The sequence below is a fragment of the Canis lupus genome, chromosome 26 (genome assembly GCF_011100685.1).
Source record: "Canis lupus familiaris isolate Mischka breed German Shepherd chromosome 26, alternate assembly UU_Cfam_GSD_1.0, whole genome shotgun sequence".
Taxonomy (NCBI): Eukaryota; Metazoa; Chordata; class Mammalia; order Carnivora; family Canidae; genus Canis; species Canis lupus.
The window spans coordinates 28,468,384-28,490,254 of record NC_049247.1 but is presented as its reverse complement, the minus strand read 5'-3'; the positions used below and the strand labels follow the sequence as shown (position 1 = coordinate 28,490,254).

Sequence of the window (21,871 nt, the reverse complement as noted above, 5' to 3'; positions counted from 1 at the left end):
TATGGGCATTCAGGCCAAACAGCTGGATTCAAGGACATCAAAGACACCTTGCTGCCATAGAGCACAGTCTAAAGAATTTCTGAGTACCAGAAGCTTTGGCATACGGGAATAAAGCGGGGTTGTAGCTGGGGGTCTGTATTCCTGGGGGAGGAGAGGCACGTTTCACTGTCTGAGCAGTCGGGGGCGGGGGTGGGTAGGAAGCTGGCTAGCGTGAGACTGGAAGGCCCAGCATCTCAGGCTGGCATGCTCTTGGCAGAGAGGGTGCCCAGGCACAGATCACACAGAGCCAGTGTCCTATAGCAGGGAGACAGATAAGCAGCGGTAAGCCTTGTACCTCCAAACCAGTTGGCAGCTCAAAACCCCAAGGCTGAGGGTTGGGACTGTTAACCCCAGGAGCATTCTTGCCACCTAAAGGCAGCATTGGACTCAGCCCAGGAGGAAGATGGGGTTATGTCAAGTGGGGACTAAGGTCACAGCTAGCAGAAAAGAACCAGGAGTGACCTGCAGGTCTGAATTGGCTCAGGCCTTGAGAAGAGATGGCTGCAGGCGGCCGCCAGGGCCGCATGGTCTGGGGAGCTCAGCTGGCAGCACGTGGGGCATTAGCCCAGCTCTAGGATCTAACTGGCTTCACTGGGCCGGGAACCCACCTCTGCTGTGGAGTTCACTTGCCACGTGAGCCAAAGGCCAAGTACCTATTTCCAGAGAAGGCTGTGGTTACCACTCTGGGGGGCTGCACTGCTATGGTGACTCGAAAGTGACCAGGAGAGGATGAGGTCACTTATGAGGATGAATAGTGCCCACCTGCCCTCTCTGTTGGTCTGCCCCAGGGTGGGACATGGTGAGGCAGAGGCTTGGGGACATACACACATTCACCTATTGGTCTGGGTTCCACACCTGGGTACATGTCTTCCTTTCTACTTGGTAACACAGGATGACGGCATCTGCCCCACAGGCCAGTGTTTCCTGACCTTCTCTGTGGCTCCTCACTCAACATTGACACGAGACAGTTCAGACTTTGCCCTGCTCACCCTCCTCCTCACCCAATATGCTCCTACTAGGAGCTACTCACACAGACAAGGCCACAGGCATTCAGTTTTGCTTTCTCTAGTTCCTCTGTCTTTGGTGACCATCCCTGGGCTCCTGGAGAGCCAGCTCACCTTTTGCTCTCTACAGCCACTCATGGGAGCGCATGTGCTTCAGGAGAGGCCAGGCCTTTATCCTAAGGGCAGCCAACAGTTTGCATTTTAGAAATGACTGTGGTATAGAGAATAAATGTGGCCAGCCAGCACAGGGTGGGGGGAGTCCCTAGACAGGCCTGCAAAGAGGAATATTGGCTGCCCAACTTCTCAATGTGGAAATGGGTGAAGCTCTGGCCAGTCTGCCTCCCCACTGGGTGTACAGCAGCTGGAGATGTGATGGGTCAGCACTTAACTGGGGTCCTTGGGCCAGGGGTGGGGAGGTGGCTCTCAGGGCCACCTACCTATTGCCCTTGCCACCATCATCCTCTCCATGGTGACCCACCTGTCCTGGAGCTGGAATGGGGAGAGGGGTCTGCCTGGGAAAGTCTCTGTAGTGACCGGGCCATGTGCTCAGGACTTTTGTTTTCTTCCGATCAATCGTCAGAGTTTGCTCTGGAGTGTCAAGGTCAGACATCCCTTAGAAAGGCAGTGGCGCACCCTGATGGCATGGGGCTCCTCTTGCCCCAAGGCTGAGGAGGCTTGGGCCTACATGCAGCCCAGGGCCAGCATATCCACTTCTAACATCAATCCTTCTCCATGGACAGGCTGGACCGTGACCTTCGAACACCCAGACAGGTGGTGGCAGGGGCACCCCGATCCCCAGGATCGACCCAGAGTAGGCGGCCCACAGATTAAACCAGCCTCTCCCTGCTCACTGGGCCTCCTGCCAGACTCTGGGTGAGCATGGTTAGGGTGGCCTGGCCTCCTGGGCCCCTGAGGCTGGCAGAGTGCTGCAGGAGCCCCCAGGCTTTCAGGGGTGGCCCTGAGGTTGATGAGCTGCCGTCCTCCCCAGATAGCAGCCGTCAGAGGCCTCTGGGCTGCATGTCCAGGTACTCTGTGGGCAATTAGGGCAATTAGTGGGCAATTAGAACCCATGGGGCTCTCCTGCGTAGGGTACTAAGTCTCAGAGGGGGCACAAGGCTCTTTTGGGCTCATAGGATTCTTGAGGAAGAAATCAGATGATGCAGGCCCACCAGGGTCCCCTGTCACAGGGGGCTTCCAGTGTGCACAGGAATGCTTCCTCCTGGAGGCTCCGGGAGAGTGATTCCCACCTCCCAATTCTGGGCCTTAGTGCCGTGGTCTTTCAGCTAGAGATGGAATGCCCACGTCATGGCGCTCTGGAGAAGGCTTGCACAAACCAGGGCCCAGGGAGCTGGGGTACCGTGAGGTGCCCAGGGCAGGGCCAAGGAAGCTGGAGATCCCTGGGAGCACACATTGTCTCAGGCTAGTCTCTCCCCAGAGACTTTGTTGGGCAGGGGCCTGGCACAGAACCCCTGAGCACCCCTCACGCATTACGGGCCTCCCTCCTGCTATGACAGCCAAGACCACAGGACGCCAGGCTGCCCCAGCCCACCCTGGGCCTCAATGTGCTGTGCGAGCTCCACAAGGGCTGGTTTCCAGAGAACGACATACTCAACAGTTTCTTCCTGGCCTAGGTGTGATGAGCACATGTTCTCAGCCTCCTGTAGTCTGACTCTGTCTTACAGGAAGTGGATAAAGTATGAAGTGAGATCATAAACTGTGCAAGGCACAAGTGCCACTTGTCTGCTCCAGCCTTCCGTACAGCCAAGAGGAGTCACCCAGCTCTGGCCATACTGACCTTGTGGCTGTGTGACTCTGAACAAGTGTCCAACCTTGCTGAACCTTTCCTCACACGAGTGTCAAGTGATGATATGCATGTAGATGGCAAGGAGCTGTTGTGACTTGGGTGCCATGCGGATTTAGAACTCCTCTGAGACTCGACCTGTGGCGAGCACTCGGTTGGGAGATCCTTGTCCTCACATAACCCTGGGGTGGCTTGTGCTCATGCTTGTCTCCCTGCAAGTGAATGACCCCCAGAACCAGAGCCTAGTTCTTCCAGTGCCTGGCAGGGAGTAGTGGTCCTCCAGGGGGTGCCCAGATACTGCCTCTGTGGCCACCCCCTTCCCCCAGGAGGGAGGGAGGATAGAGAGTGTGACATTCCTCTGGCTGAAGGGGTAGGTTGGACCTCAGCCCATTTGGACTAAGGGCACCTGGCAGGGGCACATAGAAGACTGGGAACACTAGTGGGCAGAAACTAGCCTAAGTGTAGGATAGGTGGAAACAAGCTGGCTCAGGGAGATGGCACCAGGACAACTGTTACCAGAATAGGGGCCAGGTGGATCCGAGGCCTCTGGGTATGTGGGGAGAGAGAAGGAAGCAAGGAACTCATGGCACTGAGGTGGTGAGAGAGAAGCTTGGGGAGCGGGTAGGGGGTGCCTGTGGGGGCAGGCCAGGGCTTGGTGCAGCATCTCTCCATCCACTGCCCCTGCCTTTGCTTGGCCTCCCCTCTCCTCACCAGGGAGGAGCTTCTGGTGGATGGTGGGCAGTTCTGGAGCAGCGTGCCCCACAGTGCCGTGTGCAGACTGGAGCTGTGGGTGCTGGGGGCATGGTGCTACGTTCTGGGGTGAGGCTCTTCTCTCTGAGCCCATTCCTCATATTCCTCCTCAGCCTTCCAGGCTGCCGTGTGCTGAGAGGGAGGGGTGCTACTGCCTTTCTTGGAAGAGAGTCTGAGAGGGGATCCTGAGCCCACCCTGCTTCTGCCCAGCCTGGCTACTCCCACCACCTTGACCCCGGGCCTTCTCCAGGCTCAGCCTCCACAGCCCAACTGGGAAACGGGGCCCCTGCCAGCTGCAGAGCCCACTGGGGGACCGCAGTGGCATCTCTGCTCTGCCCTTCCCCCCGAGGATGTCGGTGGGAAAGTCTTTACTCCACCTCTCACTGCCCCGCTGGATCCAAGCACAGCTCAGTGTGGCTGCGTGTCCCCACACACCCACTCCTCTGCCCTCCGCCCGGCCCTCGCCTGGCACAACTCCAGGGGGCGCCGCGCACGGCCGCCGCGGCCGCCCGCACTCCCCGCCGCCGCCTGGTCCGGGACCCGCAGCCTCCTCGCCGCGTGGGCAGCCCGCCGCCGGCGCGCACCGGGCCGGGGAACCTGCGAGGATTGGCCGGCAAAAGTCGGCGGCGTCGCTGGGCCCGCTTCCAGGCGAGCGAGGGAGCGAGTGCCCGCGCCCCGTCCGGCTCTGCCCGCCCCGCCCCGGCCCGCCGCGAGCGAACAAGCCTCCGCGGCCATGGCCCGGCGCCCGCCCTAGCGCCGCTGCACAGATGCCACGGCGGAGCCGGCGGGTAGGAACTTGACCGGGGCGGGGGCCGGGCCGGGGGCCGGGGGCCGGGCCGGGGCGGGGCGGGGGGGCCGCGGCCGCCTCTCCTCCTCCGCCCGCCGGCTGCCCGCGTCCCGCGGCTGCTGCCCAGCCCTCCCCGGGCCGGCTCGCGCGGCCCCGCGCCCCCCCGCCGCCCCGGCCCCGGCCCCGGCCCCGGCCCGCCAGGCGCAGCAGGAAGCCCGCGGGCCGTGGTTTCCCGGGCGCCGTGGCGGAGGAAGTCGGCCGGCGGGGGCCCGCGGCGCCCGATGCCCCGGGGCTGGCGCCCTGCACAGCGTCAGGTGGGCGGCCGGGCGGGGGCGGCGGCGGCGGCGGCGGCGGGCGGCGGGCAGCGGGCAGCGGGCACCGGCGGAGCCCGCGCTCGCACCCACGCAGCGAGCCCCGGCCCGGCCCGGCCCGGCCCAGCCCAGCCCAGCCCAGCCCAGCCCGGGGCCGCGAGCCGGCGCGCGGGGGTGTGCGCCGCGCCGCGCGAAAGCGAAAGCCAGAGCCGCTCTCCCGCCGCCGGCCCGAGCAACTTCGCGGCGGGCGGCGCCGAGGAGGAGCAGCGCGGGCCGCTCCGGGGATGGTGAGCGGGCGGCCCGGGTGGGCAGCGGCGCCCGGGCGCGGTGCTTCCCCGGCTATAAATAGCCGCCGTGCGGGGGCGGGAGGACGGTGCCGGCGGGCCGGGAGCGCCCAGTGCTCGGGGCCGAGCCGGGCCAGGACCTGCCCCGCGGCGGAGGGGCGCGGCGGGGGGGGGGGGGGGGGGCGCACGCAGGTGGGGCCGCGGTGGAGGGGCCGGGCCGGGCTCCCCCCGCGCACTTAGTTGTTTGTCGCTTCTGCTTTTCCCCGGGGCGGGGGAGGGGAGGGGCAGCCGGCGGTTCTGGGGACCCGGTGTGCGACGTCTCGTTTAGCAGAAGAGGCTGGGAGCGGGCGAGTGCCAGCTGCAGGCAAATTGCAGGCTTCCCCGGCCCCTGCCTGTGCCGGGGACTCATTACCTGTGGATGGCGCGGGGAATCCCTTGCCCTCGGGAGCCCAGCCAGGACCGCTGGGCGGGTGAGGGCAACGGCGCCCCTGGCGGTTTCGGTACAGCCCTGCGGCCAGAGAGGCGGCCCGGTGGGTTTGGGTTCGCAGTGGAAGCTGCAGGGCTTCCTGCCCCCAGGGGTGTTCAGTCTAGCCTACCTTTGGCTGCGCCGCCAACCCCAGGCCTGGCGTCGGACAGTGGCTCCAAGTGCTGTGCGAGGGGCAGGGTCCTTAGCTCTTCAGGGCACCAGGAAGATGGGGAGTCATGGCCTCAGGAGTCCTGAGCTACCGCGCCAGCTGTGGGACAGGGGCCACCCTGCCAGCCTCGTTCTGTCTGTCATGGGGACCAGTGGGGTGCAGTGGGAAGGGCAGAGTAGTCTGAGTTTTGCTGTAGTTTCAGCTCCGTGCTGGCTGTGTGCTCTGAACAAGTGTCTGGTGGTGCGCTCCGCACTGACATCCCGTGCTGGAGAAGCGGGACAGGCGCGCCGACAGTACCATTGGCCCCTGAGGCTCACGGCTGCCAAGTGCAGCCCTACACACCCTCTCCAAGTAGTCTTGCCGTTTGGGAGGCTCATATTGGGTTTGCCCACGACAGGTGTCTCCCTAAGACTTCAGAGGGTGCTGATATACTCCCCAAGACTACTCCAAACCTGAGGGCCAAGGGTCCAGATTCTGTCCTGGCTCAGCTTGGTGTTGGTCGAGCTGCCTCGCTGAGGCTAGACGGTGGAACGTTTTTCTGCTTCTCTGAGGGGAGAGGTCTTAATCTACCCCAGCACGTCTCCCTACTGAGGGGCTCCTTTGCTCTCTCCAGCTCCAGCCACATGCATGAAAGCAGGTCCTCATCTGGAAGCAGCGTGCTGCCACAGCCCCAAGCCCACTGCTCCTGGGAATGGGATGCCAGCAGGCTGCCCGCCCTCGCCTGCCTGGAGCGCTGAGTCACCACTGTACCCATGCCTGGGGGGGGCGGGTGCTGCAGGAATCCCTCTGCCTGGGGAATGGATTCTCCTTTGGGTGCTCACAGCATTGTGTTTTTTTGTGAACAGGAATGTTGGGGCCGAGCAGCCCTGGGAGGCCTGTTCACTTGTCATACTGTGGCATGGCAGTCAGGGCCAGCTGGGGACTAGGAAGGCCCAGGATGATGGACCCACCCCCACCCCCCAGCACCACACACTTCTTGTCATAGGTCAGCTGCCCAAGCCCCGCTGCTGCACACCTACTCTTTTGTTCCTTTTGGGGTATCCATTCTAAAGAGAAAGAGAAAAGATCTGTGGGGAAAGCTGTTCAGTCAGCCCCAGGTGCTCACCAGGAGGAGACTGGGTGGGTTTGGGTACACCGGTGGGGTGATGTGCTGTGGTCATTTTAAATGACAAGAGTTTGGTTTGTTTTTTTTTAAAGATTTTATTCATTTATTCATGAGAGACACAGAGAGAGGGGCAGAGACACAGGCAGAGGGAGAAGCAGGCTCCATTCCAGGACTCCGGGATCACAACCTGAGCCGAAGGCAGATGCTCAACCACTGAGCCACCCAGGTGCCCAATGACAGGAGTTTTTGGTGATACAAAAAGATATCGGTGTTCTGTTTACTGAATTAAAACTTAAGATAAAAATTATAAACTTGAAAAAAATTCCATCCTCCTTTGTTCTCCTGCTCAGGATACTCCAGGCAATAAGGTCAACCCTAGGGGGTTGCCCATTTTCTCCCCATTTGACAGAGGCTCCTCCTCTGGCTCCTGCTTCGTCCTGGCTTTTCTCTGGCTTTCCCTGAATACCGCTCCCCGAAGTCCTTATCGTCTTAGCCCATTACTCCTCATACCAAGCAGTCCTCCTCTCCCCTCACCCTGGATGGATGTGTGTCTATCTCTCCCACTAGCAGGGACCCCGTCCGGTGGGTGTGCCTGACCCATCCACGGGACCCCTGGCCCCTGGGATGCACTTGCCTTTGTGCACAATTGCCAGGCTGATCTGCCCTGGGAGACCCAGTGGGTGCTCTGGAGCAACTCCTGAGTTGAGCCTCTCCAGCACCCAAAGGGGATTCACCTGGGGCAGAGATTCTCCAGAGCCTGTTTAGGCCTTGGTTCATGCTGGGGACTCACTCAGAGGCACCTGAAAGCTGCACAGAGATTGAGGGGACTTGGAGGCCAGCATTTGTGGCTTTGCCCTGGAGCATTCCTTTCCTGAAGGCTGTTCAGGGAGGCCCATGGGCCCACATCCCTGTCTGCCTAGCTTGACTCTCATGTGGGAGGGTTTCCCTTCCCCTACTGGAAGGCTAAGCTCTGTTCCAGGGGCCTGAGGTGCCAGCGAGCAAGAGAGACGCAGCTGCTCCTGCCCTCCCCTGGACAGCTCAGAGTCCAGGAGGCTGTGGCAGGGCAATCTTGGAGTCAGGTCCTTGGGACTGGCTACTGATCTCAAGAGCTAGCCTTTATAAGCACCCTGTGCACAGCCCCTGGTCAGGTAGGGGAGGCCTGAGAAGGCCCCAGGCAGATGTAGCCCTCTGGCTGCAGCGGCCTAAGGTGGCCTGGAGATGATCCAGCCAGCCACCTGCCCAGCTGCCCGCCTGCTGCCTCAGCAGACTGAGTACCTCTGAGTCTCCCACAGTGCTCTGGGAGAGGCATCTCACTGCCTTTCCCTGCTTAGTTTTTCCCCAAGGTACCCAAGCCACCTCCTTTGTCACCTCTCTGGGTGCTCCCAGGGGTGGTAACTCTCTCCTGTCCTCCTGCTTGAGCCTTACCAGGTGCTGCAGCTGGGCATGACTCCACTAATAGCAGAGTAGGGAAGGGATGTCTGAGTCCCATGGGTAAGGCAGCGGGGGACGATAGGAACCCAGCGGATTTCTGGTCTTCCAGAGGCTGGAGGTCATGTCCAAAACAGGGGCTCAGGGGACTAGGTTATGAGGTCTCTGAGGCACTCAGAGGCCACTCACTCCCCATCCTCTGCCAGCAGGTGTTCCAGTTCCAGCCTCCCCTTCCAAGGGGGGTGTTCTCAGGTCTTCAAAGGCCCTGGCTCAGAACTGAAGTGATTTTGTATCACTGCTTGGCTCTCTGATTCTGTTTCTAGTCTGTAAATCACAGATCACATTGCTGACCTCTTGTACCTTTGTAAGCATTCAGCGAAGATGCAGGGAGAGAGACCTAAAGAGGAGGAGTCTGGTCCCTGCGTCTGGTCCCACACCAGGTTGCTGGGTAGCTTCAGGCAGGTTGTCTGAACTCACTTTTCCCTTCTGGAAAATGAGGGGTGGGTTGATTACACACTTGGACAGTCCCTGCCCGTGTGAGTGTGGGATGAATCAGAGTCCACACCCAGTCCCCATGGCCTGAGCCTCGTCCACTCAGTGATAAGCCCATGCCCGGGGTCTCAGTGTGGTTTAGATGGAACAGAGGGTCTGACTGGGCCACACCTCCCACCTGCCTCCTTCTCTGCTTTGGCATTTCTGAGCCACTTGCTTCCCTGGAGGAGCCTTTGCCTGTGCCCTTGGAGTAGAGGAGGCCCCAGCGGGATCATGAAGGTGACAAGGGCATCCGGGAACCCCAGAATGACCTTGTGGTGTACTGTTAAGAATGACCTGAGCAACAGCCCCTCAGAGGGCAGTTGGAGCTACTGTGAGAATCAGAACTGTATCTGGATCTGTGGATTTGGGCTGCCAAGCTCAGAGTTGGTTCTGAGCCATGGGAGGAAGCTGTATTGGCAGCCCTGCTGGTGTGCAGAGAGACAGGGCTCCAGGAGTATGGATAGGCAAGGCCCTCCAGCCCACACTGAGGCAGTAAGGGAGGTGTGGACTGGCCAGCTGATCAGGAATCTGGAGAGAGAGAGGAGTCCCTGCCACTCCAGGAAGAACAGACTACGGTGTGCTGGAGACACCATGAGCCTTAGGAATGAGCACGACCTTAGCCTGGCAGCAAGAAGCAGTGCTCTATACAAGGGGGCAACTGCTTTCCATCCCTGAGGTACCACCACCTGCCAAGATTTTGATGACCAGAGACCAAGGCCTCATGGCCTTCCTGCCCAGGCATCAGCCTCACCCTGCTTTCCAGGCCCCTTTGTGAGTGGACAGTGTGTTCATGGGCAAGAGTGCAGGGTGGCCCAGCAGCACCCCACCTCTTCCACCAACCCATCTCTCAGCTCATCTAGGAAGGTCCCCGACCATGCTGGCCAGCCCCACCCTCCATGAACCCCCAGGCTTGCCACAGTGTGGAGCTCAGCTCCTAAAGCTCTGTTTCCTTAAGAGCAGCAGGAGGATGCCCAAGTCTCGAGGCTTGGGAGGGTTTGGTAACTTGTATCAAGCGCTCAGCCCAGAGTCTGGGGCTCTATGAATTATTCAGGTAGTTATAGTCTGTCTCAGTGACCTCATCTGCCAGCCAGGAGCCTGGAACCACTTGGACAGGTTGAGGGTCGGCTGAGATGTTCCCAGAGGAGCAGCATGTGGGTGGAGCTGGAAGCACCGTCCCCTGTTTCTAAGTGCTCTGAGGCTGCTGCTGTGCGCCCCCAACTGCCCACAGTTCTCCCAGCAGGCATCATCCCAGGGAGGAATGAGTGTGTGCCTGCGCTCTGGCAGAGGGAATCCTGAGGTGCAGCCAGAGCCACGGGACAGGAGGGCAGCTCGGTGGGGTACAGGGGAGAAGTAGGAGAGGCCCTGAGTCATGCCCCTCCGGGTCCCGCCCGGCACCAGTGCTGCCTTCCTCCCTCAAGGGTGATCCCCATCACAGACCCTCTTCATGGGGTCCCTGCTGCCCCTGGCTCCTATTCCTGCCCTCACTCCTCTGCAATCTTGCTTTGGCCTGTTCTCCAGCCCCTGAGTGCAAGCATCCCTCACGCTGCTCCCAGCTGCCCCTCCCCTCGGGCACTGCTGCCCACCCCCGTCTCACTAGGCCCCTTCCTCCTCCCCCCTCAGATGCCTCCTGGCGTATCCCCAGCGCCCTCCCAGGGGCCTGTGCATGTGGCCCCTGCTGCTGCAGGTGGGACCTGGCCATACCCCTCCCTCTCGTGCACAGACATCCCTTGCCCAGTGCCTGTCCCCTCCCTGGGAGCTCCCTGGTTCTGGGAGAGGCTTCACAGCAGGCACAGCATGACAGGGCTGTCTTCTCCTGAGGGGCAGTATGTGGGAGTGTGCTTTGGCTTCTTCTCCTCCGTAGGGGGTGCGGGAAGTGTCCCACTTGTCTTGGGGCTGCTGGGATGGGGCGGGGAGCCCTGGCTGCAAACACAGAAGCCCGGCACTGCCTGCTTAGGCAGAAGGCAGAGTTGTTGGCTTACTTGCCACCCTGCCAGCTTATGACTCTGCCTGGTGGCTGCACGCCTTCAGGCCAGCTGTCCCTGGAGGCTAGCTGCATGTCTGCAGGAACCTCCCCAGGGCTTATGGTGTCTGTGATTCCCTTCCGATTTTCTATGGACTCTCTGCCTGATTTGTGTGGTCTTCCATCCTTTCTGAAATAGGTGGCGGTATGTTATGGCTGCGCGCACGTATCTGGAAAGGAAACGGATTAATAGGGAGCCCTCATGTGAAAGGCGCCAAACCATGCCCTGGAATGCGTGGTTACAAAGTAGACCTGTCCTCACCGGGTGTGTCCTGGCCCTGTCCCTCCTCAGGGATTGGCCGAAGCCCTTTGGGAGTCTGGCTCTCAGGCATAGGGACCGTGCTCTGCCCTCAGTGTGATCACAGACGTGTCCGGCCGGTGCAGAGGCTGCTCAGCCAGGCTGTCAGTCAGTCGCTGGTGGAAGGTAACCCACTGGCCCGGACATGAGAGGGCGTCCACATGCGTTCTGGGTTTGGCTGCCATCCAGCAATGGGGCTTGGGGTGCAGTGCCCCTCAGCGGGCCTCGGGTTCCCACCTACACAGTGAGCAGTTTCAGCCAGCTAAGTGTGCTTGAAAACGTCCGTGATCGTGCAACTCTGAAGCCACCAGATTTGTCAGTGCCTGCCCGGGAGCATCATCCCGGGAATCAGGAATGGGGGCAAAAGGAAGGGTAGGGGTGGGAGAGGCAATTCCAGAGGGTGAGGTGGGCAGGCCAGCGGTGCCATGGTGTGATAGGGAGCAGGTGACAAGCAGACCCCTGCTCCCATCCCTGCTCACTGTGCATCCGGAAGGTGTCTTATCTGTGCACTGCCTTGCTTCACCGAGCAGATGACAGCCCCTGCCTTCGTCTGATTGCCGGTGGGGCTAGCGGTGCCAGGCTACCACTCACAGTCCCAGGTTGGCCCATTTCAGGGGGTGACGCAGTGAGTCCTCCAGAGAGGTTTAGTTTAGCATGCTTACTGGCTTGTTTTGGCACATCCCCATCCCTCTTGCAAGAAAAAAACTAAACAGGTAATTGCCCTGTGTCTTTGGTTCTAGAACTTGGGGTCAGGCAGGGTGAGGAAGATGCCTGGGCAGGAAGGCCACGAGGCCTTGGTCTTTGGTTCTAGAACTTGGGGTCAAGTTGGGATCCCCTCTCTGCAGGGGTGCTACCCATGCCCCCCACCATCTGCCAAGTATGCTGTGGTCACCTGGCCTACCCTGCAGAGGGCCAAATGTGTCTGGCATCACCTTCTTGCCCTCCCCCACCCCATGCCATTTTTCAGGAGAGAGGGGAGAGCTGGCCCTTATCCTATCAGGAGCCTAGAGGGGTATGCCTCCAAGCAGCCCAAGGTCCTGCCTGCCCTCAGTGAGCGTGTTGCTGACTTGCCATCATGCCTTTCGGCAAGGTGGAATGTCCCCCTCCCCCGCCCGCCAGTCCCCCAGTGTAGGGCTCATGTGCACACCCAGAGCTCTCAAGGACGTTCATTTCCAGTGAGTGGAATTATTTCCCACCTACCCTGGAGATCTCCAGGATGAGGGGACTGGTGGGGAGATGGAAGAGCTAGGCTTCTGCAAACAGGAAGCTGGGCACCTTGCTTGCTCTGCTAGGTTTACGTCTGGCCCCTGGGGACCTGGAGCTGAAACAGACCGGCCCCCATGTAGGATGCATTCCCAGCCACAGGCCTACCCCTGAACCTAAGTGGTCCTGCCAGAGATTTACGAGGGCAGCAAGCCAGGAGGGCTTCAGAGAGGAGATGACATCACGGCCAGGTTTGAGAGGACACAGGAGAGCTGGCTGAGTAGAGGAGGTGAGAGGGCACCTGAGAAAGTAAGAAGCATAAAATTCACGGCTCTGTAAGGGGTTGGGGGTGGGCATGGTGAGTCAAGGGAGGAGGGGTGCAGAGGCCAGCGAGGCTCAGGCTGCAGCTGAGGTAGGTGAGGGAGCTAGTTGTCAAGGATATAAGAGGAAGGATGCAGTCACATGATCTTTTTCCTAACTTGTCCTTGCCCAGGCTAGGTGGATGGATTAGGGGCAAGAGTGGAAAGAAGAGGCAGGATGAGATCCAAGCTGGGGTGGAAATGTTAGGAGCACAAAGTGCAGGCTTGGGTGTCAGGGAGGGATGGGGTGTGGGAACAATCCTGGGGTCCTTGCACAGCACAAGAAACCTTTTCTAACAATTTATCAAGGATGAAATGGACCACCTCTGGAGATACTGTGCTCCCCAGATGTGCAGGCCGAGGTTGGTGCCCACTGGTCAGGTTATGGGGCCAGGCATCGGGAACCATGTACCCCAGTGCCTGGAGCCTCTTGAGGCACTGGCACCATATCAGAGGCCCCCATGACCCTTGCCTCTGCCCACCCCACAGCCAGGCTCACCCCGAGTCCCTGGCAGGCCTATCTTCAGACCTCCTCCCCTACCCCTGCCTGTGCCCTGACTCAACTGACGTGGATGGCAGGGATGACATGGGAGGAACAGGGCCGCTTACCAGGGCAAGGTCCAGAGAAGTCAGCACCCTTCTCCCATAGCCACCCTCAAACACAATTTGGAGGAACAAATATGAGTCTTCCATTTGTCCTCCCTGATTGCCCCCCGAAGAATAGCAGGAGACCCTCCACCCTCAGGTGCTCATACGACAGCTGAGAGAAACCTTCTGACCCCAGATGCCAGGGAAGAGGGAGGCATTTAGCGGAAATGCAGGGTCATTCTGTACCCTTACGGTTGACAGTGCAGAACAGAGTGCACTCCTCTGTGCCCTAAGGAAGAGTAAGATCTGGGAGCGGTGGGGTCACACCCAGCTCCCCGACTTGGCCTGTGGCCTTGGACCAGCCCGGGTACACGCCTGCGGTGTTTCCGCACATGGTCGGGCTGTGTTTCTGGCTTTCTCCCTCTGCTGTTAGGTGCGGGAAGGAGCCAGAGGCCAGCAGCAGAGGGCTGGAGCAGATGGTGGGGGCTTCCCTCTGGGCTGGTTGGGCTTGTCTTGACTGTCCTCAGAGCTGTGGGCATGGCGAGGGGCCAACTCTGGGGCTGCCCCTCATGCTGTGTTACCCTGAGGGAGTCCCTGCTCATCCCTGAGCTTTGCCCTCCCTGGCATAGCTGTGCGAGCCCGTAGTGAGGAACACGGTGATGTTAGCAGTGCCATGGAAGAGCCAGGCTCTTCTTTAATTTTACACCGCTAAGCCTGCCAGGCAACAGAGATGGCACCTTCTCAGCCACTGCTGTCCATCTGGGGCCAGGGTGTCAGAGCCACACTGCCCAGACAGCTGCTCAAAGGTGGTCTGTTGTCCTCTCAGGTGGCAGCTTTTCCTGAGCTGCTGCAGAAGCCACCTGGGCCCAGTGGGAAGATAACAGTGTTGGTGTCTGTGCCATGAGTGAGCATGGCCTCAGCCTCCTGGTTTGGTCCAAGCTGGGAAGCAGCTGGTGCCTTGTTTGGCACTGCCTGGGATGAAGGGTGGTTACCAGCCTTCACACAGGTACCCCCAGCCTGCTTGGGAGGTAGGGGTGTTGTGTCCAGTGTGAGCCCAGTGACCCAGTGTGGAGGCTGTGGGGGCTTGGAGCTATGGGTTATGGGTTTTAGGCTCCTCTCTTGCCTAGTGGCTCAGGGCTGGGGGTGCCCTGACTTCCCTCCTGGGACTGCCAGAGCCTGGAGATAGTCACTGAGCACCCACGGGAATAAGGCCCTGGGAGTGGCACCCCCTGGGAACCCTGCTAGGGGCCCCAGATGGAGGAGACAGCATTGCTCATAGCCCTGTTCCATTCTAGGCAGGAATCTCTCTAGGGTGTTGGCTGCAGGGAGCCAGCTGTGAGCCAGCCTGCTTCCAGGCCCCCAGAGTCCTGCCCCAGAGACATAAATCCTAGTCCAGGCCCCACAGCCTTGGGTTTGCTTCTGTCTACCTGTAATTTGCTCCCTTGGTCATCCTTTCCTCCACTATGCCTTGACTGGACCGAGTATGTCTCAGACCCTGTGCTGGGTGTGGAGGTGCTGCAGGGAACCAGACCTAGAGCTGCTGATGAGCAGGGTGCCCAGTGCAGCGGTGGGCTGAGCACGGACTGAGGGAGATGGTGGCAGGGCTCCCCAGAGCCAGCCCTGCACCAGCTCAGCCTTCAGACAGTGAGGTTGGTGGCCGAGAGGTGGAGGAGGGAGTCCCGGGCGGAGTGCATACCGGACAAAGGCAGGTTGGAGGGAACCTGGGCATCCTGCGAGCTCCGTCATTTTCAGCCTAGCCCTCCAGTCTCTGGGCGTTGTTCTGGGGGAGTGCACGTGGTTGGGGCCAGCACAGCTGCCAGAGGTTCATGGTGGCCACCTCTTGACCTGTCAGTTTCGTTCTAGGAATTGGTCCCATGGCTGAATCAGCACCTATGCAGAGGGGCTGAGGTTCTGGGTTTCCCCCACGGGGTGCATTTGACTAGGCATGACCTGCATGTTTCCTGTTGGTGACGGGTCAAGTACATACGTGCCACGCTGCCGTTCAGAAGAAGCGAGTGCAGGACAGCGTGCGCGTATCCTTCGTCGCCATCTGCAGGGGAGGCCGATTGGGGTGGTCACGCTCCCTTTCCGCATGGCACGGCAACCCCCTCACATGCCCTCTTCCGTCCGTCTCACAGGGCATCTGGCGGATCCCCGTGGACGAGATCGACCGGCCGGGCAGCTTCGCCTGGCACATGAACCGCTCTATTGTGCTGCTGCTCAAGGTGCTGGCCCAGCTCCGGGACCACAGCACCCTGCTGAAGGTGTCCTCCATGCTGCAGCGGACCCCGGACCAGGGCAAGTGAGTTCAGCTGTCCAGCCCGGTGTGCGCTTGGCCCTGAGGGCAGCTGGTGCCATCGTGGCTCAGGGCGTGAGTGCACCCACCCAGGGCGTCTCTCTGCTGGTTGGGGAAGCCTAGACCAGCCCTTCTTTTCAAGGGCTTCTCTGTCCCACTATCTAGACGACACCCTTGCCCTGTGGACCCTGGGGCGAACAGAGCCTGTAGACAAGTTACCCTTCCTTTCCTTCTGCTTGCCTTTAGCTTGGGGCTTTCAGGGTGCTGTCAGGTTGTGAGGAAAACAGGTCTCCAAATGATACCTTTTGGTATCCCGCCCAGGTGAAGGCAAGTAATAACAGGCCAGATAACAGGTAACCAGGGATCCCTCTGCCAGACAGGGGAAAGGGTAGGCTTGAGGGACATCTGCTGCAGCCACTGCTTGTAGGGGTTGTGGGGGATCCTGGGAGACGTGGTCTGGCCCATGTGGGCCAACCGCTGTCCTCTGCACCTGCCCTGCTTTCCCTTCTCTCGTCTCATTCACCTGTAGGAGCAGGGGTGGGGCCTTCAGCCAGGGTCTGGGGTGCACTGAAGACAGGCTTTATAGAGGGAAGCCAGAGGCCCCCAGCTCTCGCTTGGCCCAGCCCTGCCTACCCTGCTCCCAGGGCTCCCAGCCAGATCTGGAGGACCCAGGACAGTCTATGCTGGGGTGCCAAGGTAGGGGGCTCAGGGAAGGCTTCCAGAGAGTGGACCCAGGCAGGAGGGAGGCCAGGGGACCAGCAGGTGTTCTCGGGGCGGGGAGGAGTATGGTCCACCAGCCAGTGCCGTGTGGCTCTGAGGCTCTGCTATCTTCTCCGGCCACCCCTGTGTGTCTGCAGGAAGTATCTGCGAGATGCTGACCGCCAGGTCCTGGCACAGCGGGCCTTCATCCTCACTGTGAAGGTGCTGGAGGACACTCTGAGCGAGCTTGCAGAGGTATGCCCGCGGCTACTGTCCTCTCCCAGGCGGTCGCCCTGGCCCTTCACTTAACTGCCATGCAGCAGGTCCCAGTGTCCCCAGCTGTGAAGGAGCACATTCCTGCCTCCCCGGTGGAGAAGGTCAGCACAATAAGGAGGTGGCCAGACAGTGAGATGCTGGCCTGTCTGGGACTTGTGGTCAGGGAGGGACAGTAACAAGCCTCACTGAGGCTGCTACCTGAGCAGTGTACCCCCACCTGGCAGGTCGAACCCAGGGTCGCAGCAGCCCTGATACTGAAGCACATGGTGGGCTTCTGATGGGCTGTGCGGGACCTTGGATTGCATCGGGCACACCTAGTCCCCTTTCACTCTCTGAGGTAGGCACAGTCCTTGCTTCCTTTCAGAGCTAAGCACCTGAGGCCTACGAGGTTAGGTCACCACCCTAGCAGGAAGGGCCATAGGGACCTGAGCCAGGGCAGTGCTGCTGCAGTGCCCTTTGCCCAGTAGGACTAGCTGGGCTATGGTGCAGGGGCTCAGGGTAGCGCCCCCTGAGACTCCACCCAGGCTGCTGTGCATAAGGGACACATCAGAGCCCAGAATAGCATTCAGCTCTGTAGCAAGCATGTATGGTGACCCCTGGCAGGTTACCTCCCTGTAAGATGCGCAGGACTGCCATAGTGCCCTCATTCAGAGGAAGGCCATCAGAGTACCAGCCAGGCCTATTCTTCTGGAGCAGCACTGCCTCCAGTGCCCCGTCAGTCCCTCTCCAGGCCGGAGGAGCAGAAAGGGAGAGACTTCCTTAGGCAAGTCTCCAGGCTCAGCCTGGGGCAACTGGCTGATGGGCAGACCAGAGTGGCCTGAGATGGGGACTCCTGACACCCAGGCGTGCTTTGTCGTAGTGGAAGCACAAAGACACAGTCTTTTACCTTCGGTTTTCTCGTAGGGGTCAGAACACCCAGGGCCCAAGGCCTGTGGCCTCCCTGGAGCCAGGATGACCACTGACGTTCCCCACAAGGCCAGTCCTGAGGATAGTCAAGAGGGCCTTCCCCACTCCAAGAAGCCTCCTCTGGCTGATGGCTCAGGGCCAGGGGCCGAGCCAGGGGGCAAAGTGGGCCCTCTCAACCACCGGCCTGTGGCCATGGAGGCAGGAGACAGCACAGACCAGGCCGGAGAGAGGAAGGACAAGGACAGCCCCCGGGCAGGGCCTACTGAGCCCATGGACACGGGTGAGGCCACTGCTCGCTGCTCAGACTCCGAACGGGCACCACCACCACAGCCAGGCCGTCCCCCAAGGGACCGAGGCCCTGAGAGCCGTCCCACTGAGCTGTCCCTGGAGGAGCTGAGCATCAGTGCCCGGCAGCAACCCAGCCCACTCACACCAGCCCAGCCAGCCCTGGCCACTGCCCCTACCACCACCACTGGGGCCAGAGGGGGTGGCCACCCTGAGGAGCTACCCACACGGCCCAGCCGAAAGAGGAAGCTCCTGGAGGACACAGAGTCGGGCAAGACACTCCTGCTGGACGCCTACCGTGTGTGGCAGCAGGGCCAGAAGGGTGTGGCCTACGACTTGGGACGCATCGAGAGGATCATGTCCGAGACCTACATGCTCATCAAACAGGTGGGTGGCTGCGGGGCAGGCCTGGCGGGTCTCTTCTCATGGAAGGTCCTTCTCAGTCTGTCCAGGGGTGCTAGGGCCCTTGGGGGATGCTTGTTAGGTGTCTTTCCCACCCCAGCCCTGCTGTTGGCTTTCCTACATTTGAGGTTTTCAACCACGAGCATGTCCAGTCATCATGTTTAAGTATGGAGTGATTTTGTCAACTGTATCTCAAGAGAGTTTGGGAAAATACACAAAAAAAGAAAACAAAAAGGAGAAATAGTGAGCTTGGAAAACTCTGTTTTCGACTTTAAAGGAAATTAAACCATTTGCAGAAATCTTATCAAGTTCAACACAGGGAGACGGAAGGACCCTTGGCCCACTCCAGTGCTCTGGGCACGCACGTCCTCAGAGACTGTTGTGCTGTCATCTGGAGGTGGCCGTGGTGCCCTGGGACGTGAGGAGGCTCTGCACTCTTCTTATTTATTTTTTAAAATACATTAGATGTGTAGCTATTTTTCTATTTAAAATGATTTCTGGGGCCCCTGGGATGAGTCTGAGTCCAGTTCCCTGCTCAGCAGGGGAGCCCGCTTCTCCCTCTTCCTCTGCTCTCCCCCTGCTTGTGCTCTGTCTCTCTCCCTCTTTCAAATAAATAACATCTTTTCTTATAAAGAAAAAGAAAATGAATCCCACACGAAGTACCCCCAGAACTGCAGCAGCTGGCTCAAAAGAGGTGCCCATCCTGATAAGCTGTTTCTGCCCAAATTGTGTCTATTTGTGGTACCACTTCTAAGAGTGGCCATTTTATCACCCCCTCACCAGCATCCAGGATTAATTTAACCCTTCTTTGTTTTCCTTGTTGACCAATTAGGAAGAACCCGGCCTGCATTCCCCGCTGGTGGAGGTGAACCCTCCCCCACCCTCCCACCCCGCACCTGCCCCCGACTGGCTGCTCTTGCCGCCTGGGCCTGGCCTGCCTCCCTCACGCCCTGCCCGCTGCTCAACCAGGGCACCCCAGTGCCTCCCTGGCCTTGCTGCCGTCCCGCTGCGCCTTGGGCTCTTGGCCTCTGGGTCTGTCGGACCTTCTCCTGCCCCAAACCTCAGACTCTGAAAGGTCCACCATCCCACTCGCTTGAGGGGCAGGGTCTGGCTCCGACCGCCAGCCTCAGCCCCTGAGGACAGGGTAACATGGCCCTAGACGTGGCGTTGACCAGACCAGCCTGGTGCAGAGCACAGCCACGTGCCCGTGCCCGTGCCTCCCAGGCAGCGCGGGAGGGGTCCTCGTGCTCCAGGGCTGGGAGGAGGCCAAGTGCCACCGCCTGGGCCCTTTGACTGAACATCTCCTTGCTCAGGTGGACGAGGAGGCTGCGCTGGAGCAGGCCGTCAAGTTCTGTCAGGGCCACCTCGGGGCCGCTGCCCAGAGACAGGTAAGCAGGACACAGCGCGCCAGCCTCATTGTATGGGGCCTGCCCCCGCTAAGGCCCCGGCGGCACGCTAAGACGTGAGTACACCCCAGGGCGGGCTGTCTGGGGTCAGCGTGGGCTGGGGCAGGTGCACAGGAGGCAGCTGAGCTTGGGCCCCCAGGAAGCCCCCTGTTCCCCGGTGGGGAAGACCCTGGTGGGCCCAGCCCCTGGCTCAGTGTGTACAGCCTGGGGGGCCCTCATCTCAGCTACCCTTTCTGCAAATGGGAATGTCCTTACCCAGCTGACCTCCCCCAGGGAAGGTTACTTCATTCAGGGACAAAGGTGGAAGAAGTGATGTGGGGCTGGGATATGAGTGGGATAGGAGCAGAGCGGAGAGGGCAGGGGGTTTATTCAGCAAGGGAGGGAGCAAGACGGCCCCAGGCTTAGGGAAGACTCCCTGCTGTTGAGTGGAGAAGGTGGGCTGGTGCAGGGGTGCAGTGAGCCTGAGATGGTGGGTCTGAGATGTCAGAAGGGCGGCCAGTGGGACTTGGTGACAGGGAGAAGGGATGAGGCCCTCCCAGGCTCTGGCCATCGGATCCTCCTCTAAGGAAGAGGTCTGGGTTGGAGCCCTGGCTGTTGATACCCCTGAAGCCATCGGTTTGGGGCTCAGAGGCCACATCTTCTGAGGAGTAGTGGGACCAAACGGGTGGGGGAAGGGCTGAGGGAAAGGGGTCCTCCTGGGAGAGAACCAGCTCAAGAGGAGGCCCATAGGCAGGGTCTGGCCAGCAGGGAAAGGGGGCACCAGGTCTTGAGCCAGGAGGGTGGCATTGCAGTGTCCTTGTTCAGTGCCAGTGGGGCATTTCTGCAGGAGTGACCTCTGGGCCTGGGTCGTTGGGTCAAAGGATAGATATTTGCCATTTGAATAGATGTGGCCTCTCGTCCTTCCAAGGGTGGCCCAACTGCCCCTTCCCCAGCAACACAAGTGAGCAGGCCTTGGCCTCCCATCCTCGCCCACACACAAAGCCCTCTCTGGCATTCCCGTGGAGAGTACCTCACAGGGAGTCCTGAGGCAGGAGTCCTGAGGAGGACATGACAGTAGGTGTCCACCTGCAGCCTGGGGACTCGAGTCCCTGGTCCCCTAGCAGGAGCCTGAGAGGAAGCCTGGATGCTGAGGGTCTGAAGACATCCAGTTCAATCATGAGTGGGCTGTGGGCGCACCTGTGGGCCTGATCCCCCAGGTGAGGGCCAGAATCCCAGGGGAGACGTGCCCAAGCCACCAGCATTCCTCATCACTCCATTATTGCCAGAGGAGCTGGAGTTCACGGTGCAGCCACTGTGGTTCCTGTGGCCTGTGTGGCCCTCGCCACAGCCCCTGCTACATGGGGCAGGAGTAACCACGCAGGGCCCCAGGGCAGGACTTCCCCTCCTCTGCTGACGGGGAAGGGGGCAGGTGGGCAGTGACCACTCCAGACAGAGGGCCGTTTCTGATGCAGCCTTTAAAAGGTGCTTAAAGTGATAGAACCACACTGGACAGGAAACACCCCAACACCTACTTTCCCTGTCCTGTGGCAAAAGGAGGTGTTAAGCTGGCAGGAGCCAAGGGCAGGGAAGGGTCTCATTTCTTAGATGAGAAGATGGAGGCCCAAAAAGGACCAGCACCTGGCTGGGGCCTGGCTCGCCTCTGGCCAGGTCGGGGAGGGGGCGGCCATGGGCCCACTTCCCCCGCCCCTCAGGGAGGCTCTGTTTTGCTGGAAGCCTGTCCCAGTTGCCATGGCAGCCCAGCACACACCTGGAGAACGCTCTGGACATAATTGGAGGCTCTGTGCTATCACCGTGGCTGAGGCTGGCTCCTGGCAGCCCATGCTTATCCCACGGCAGAGTCTCGGGGGCTCTCCTGGACCCCATGAATCTGGGGACAGGACATTCAAGCAGAACAGGTACCAGAAGAAGCAAAGCTCCAGCGGTGAGCCAGCTGCTCCCCAGCACCGAGGTGCCCCCTGCGGGTGTGAGACCACCCTGCACTTGGAGCCACCCGGAGGGCTTCCACTGTCCCCGACGGGGGCTGGTTCGGATAGGACCGTGGACCCTGGGCTAGGGGTCTGAGGGCTGGGGCATGGCTTTCATACAGGGACCCACCTTGCACCATGCCCTCGGTGAGCAGCAGCCTTCACGCCATCCCGGGAGCATGGGCTTTGGGTACAAAACAGAGGGGCCTGGTGGCAGAGGGGACTGTGTGGAGGAAGATGAGGAGGCCCCAGTGGACCTGGCTTGCCTAAGAATGGAAGGCTTGTGGCGAGAACTACAGACACGGCTGCAAGCCAGGCTGTCCAACACCGTGGCTTTGGGGCTAGTTTTGAACTCAGGGAGCTGACTCTTGGTGTCACCTCAACACTCTTGAAATGGTCCCACTGGTGGCCCTTGGGAAATCGCCCTCCAGGCCAACTTTGTGTTACTACAGTCCCCACGTCGGGCACAACGACCCCCTGCCCAGAGTCAT

General features: G+C 60.3%; 1 protein-coding gene and 1 long non-coding RNA gene across 5 annotated transcripts in view; both read left to right on the top strand.

Annotated features, from left to right (window-relative positions):
• CABIN1 (calcineurin binding protein 1) overlaps positions 1 to 21,871 on the top strand; it is a 150,921-nt gene that overhangs the window by 121,562 nt on the left and 7,488 nt on the right. For all 4 annotated transcript variants that reach the window (XM_038575806.1, XM_038575808.1, XM_038575807.1 and 1 more), the window contains exons 30-33: positions 15,285 to 15,448; positions 16,300 to 16,396; positions 17,321 to 17,995; positions 19,324 to 19,398. In XM_038575806.1, the coding sequence (XP_038431734.1) occupies positions 15,285 to 15,448; positions 16,300 to 16,396; positions 17,321 to 17,995; positions 19,324 to 19,398 (1,011 nt within the window). The remainder of the gene's footprint in view (positions 1 to 15,284; positions 15,449 to 16,299; positions 16,397 to 17,320; positions 17,996 to 19,323; positions 19,399 to 21,871) is intronic.
• Positions 5,415 to 7,566, top strand: LOC119866231. Its single transcript, XR_005379428.1, has 3 exons — positions 5,415 to 6,357; positions 6,457 to 6,596; positions 6,809 to 7,566. It is a non-coding gene; the product is annotated as an uncharacterized LOC119866231 (long non-coding RNA).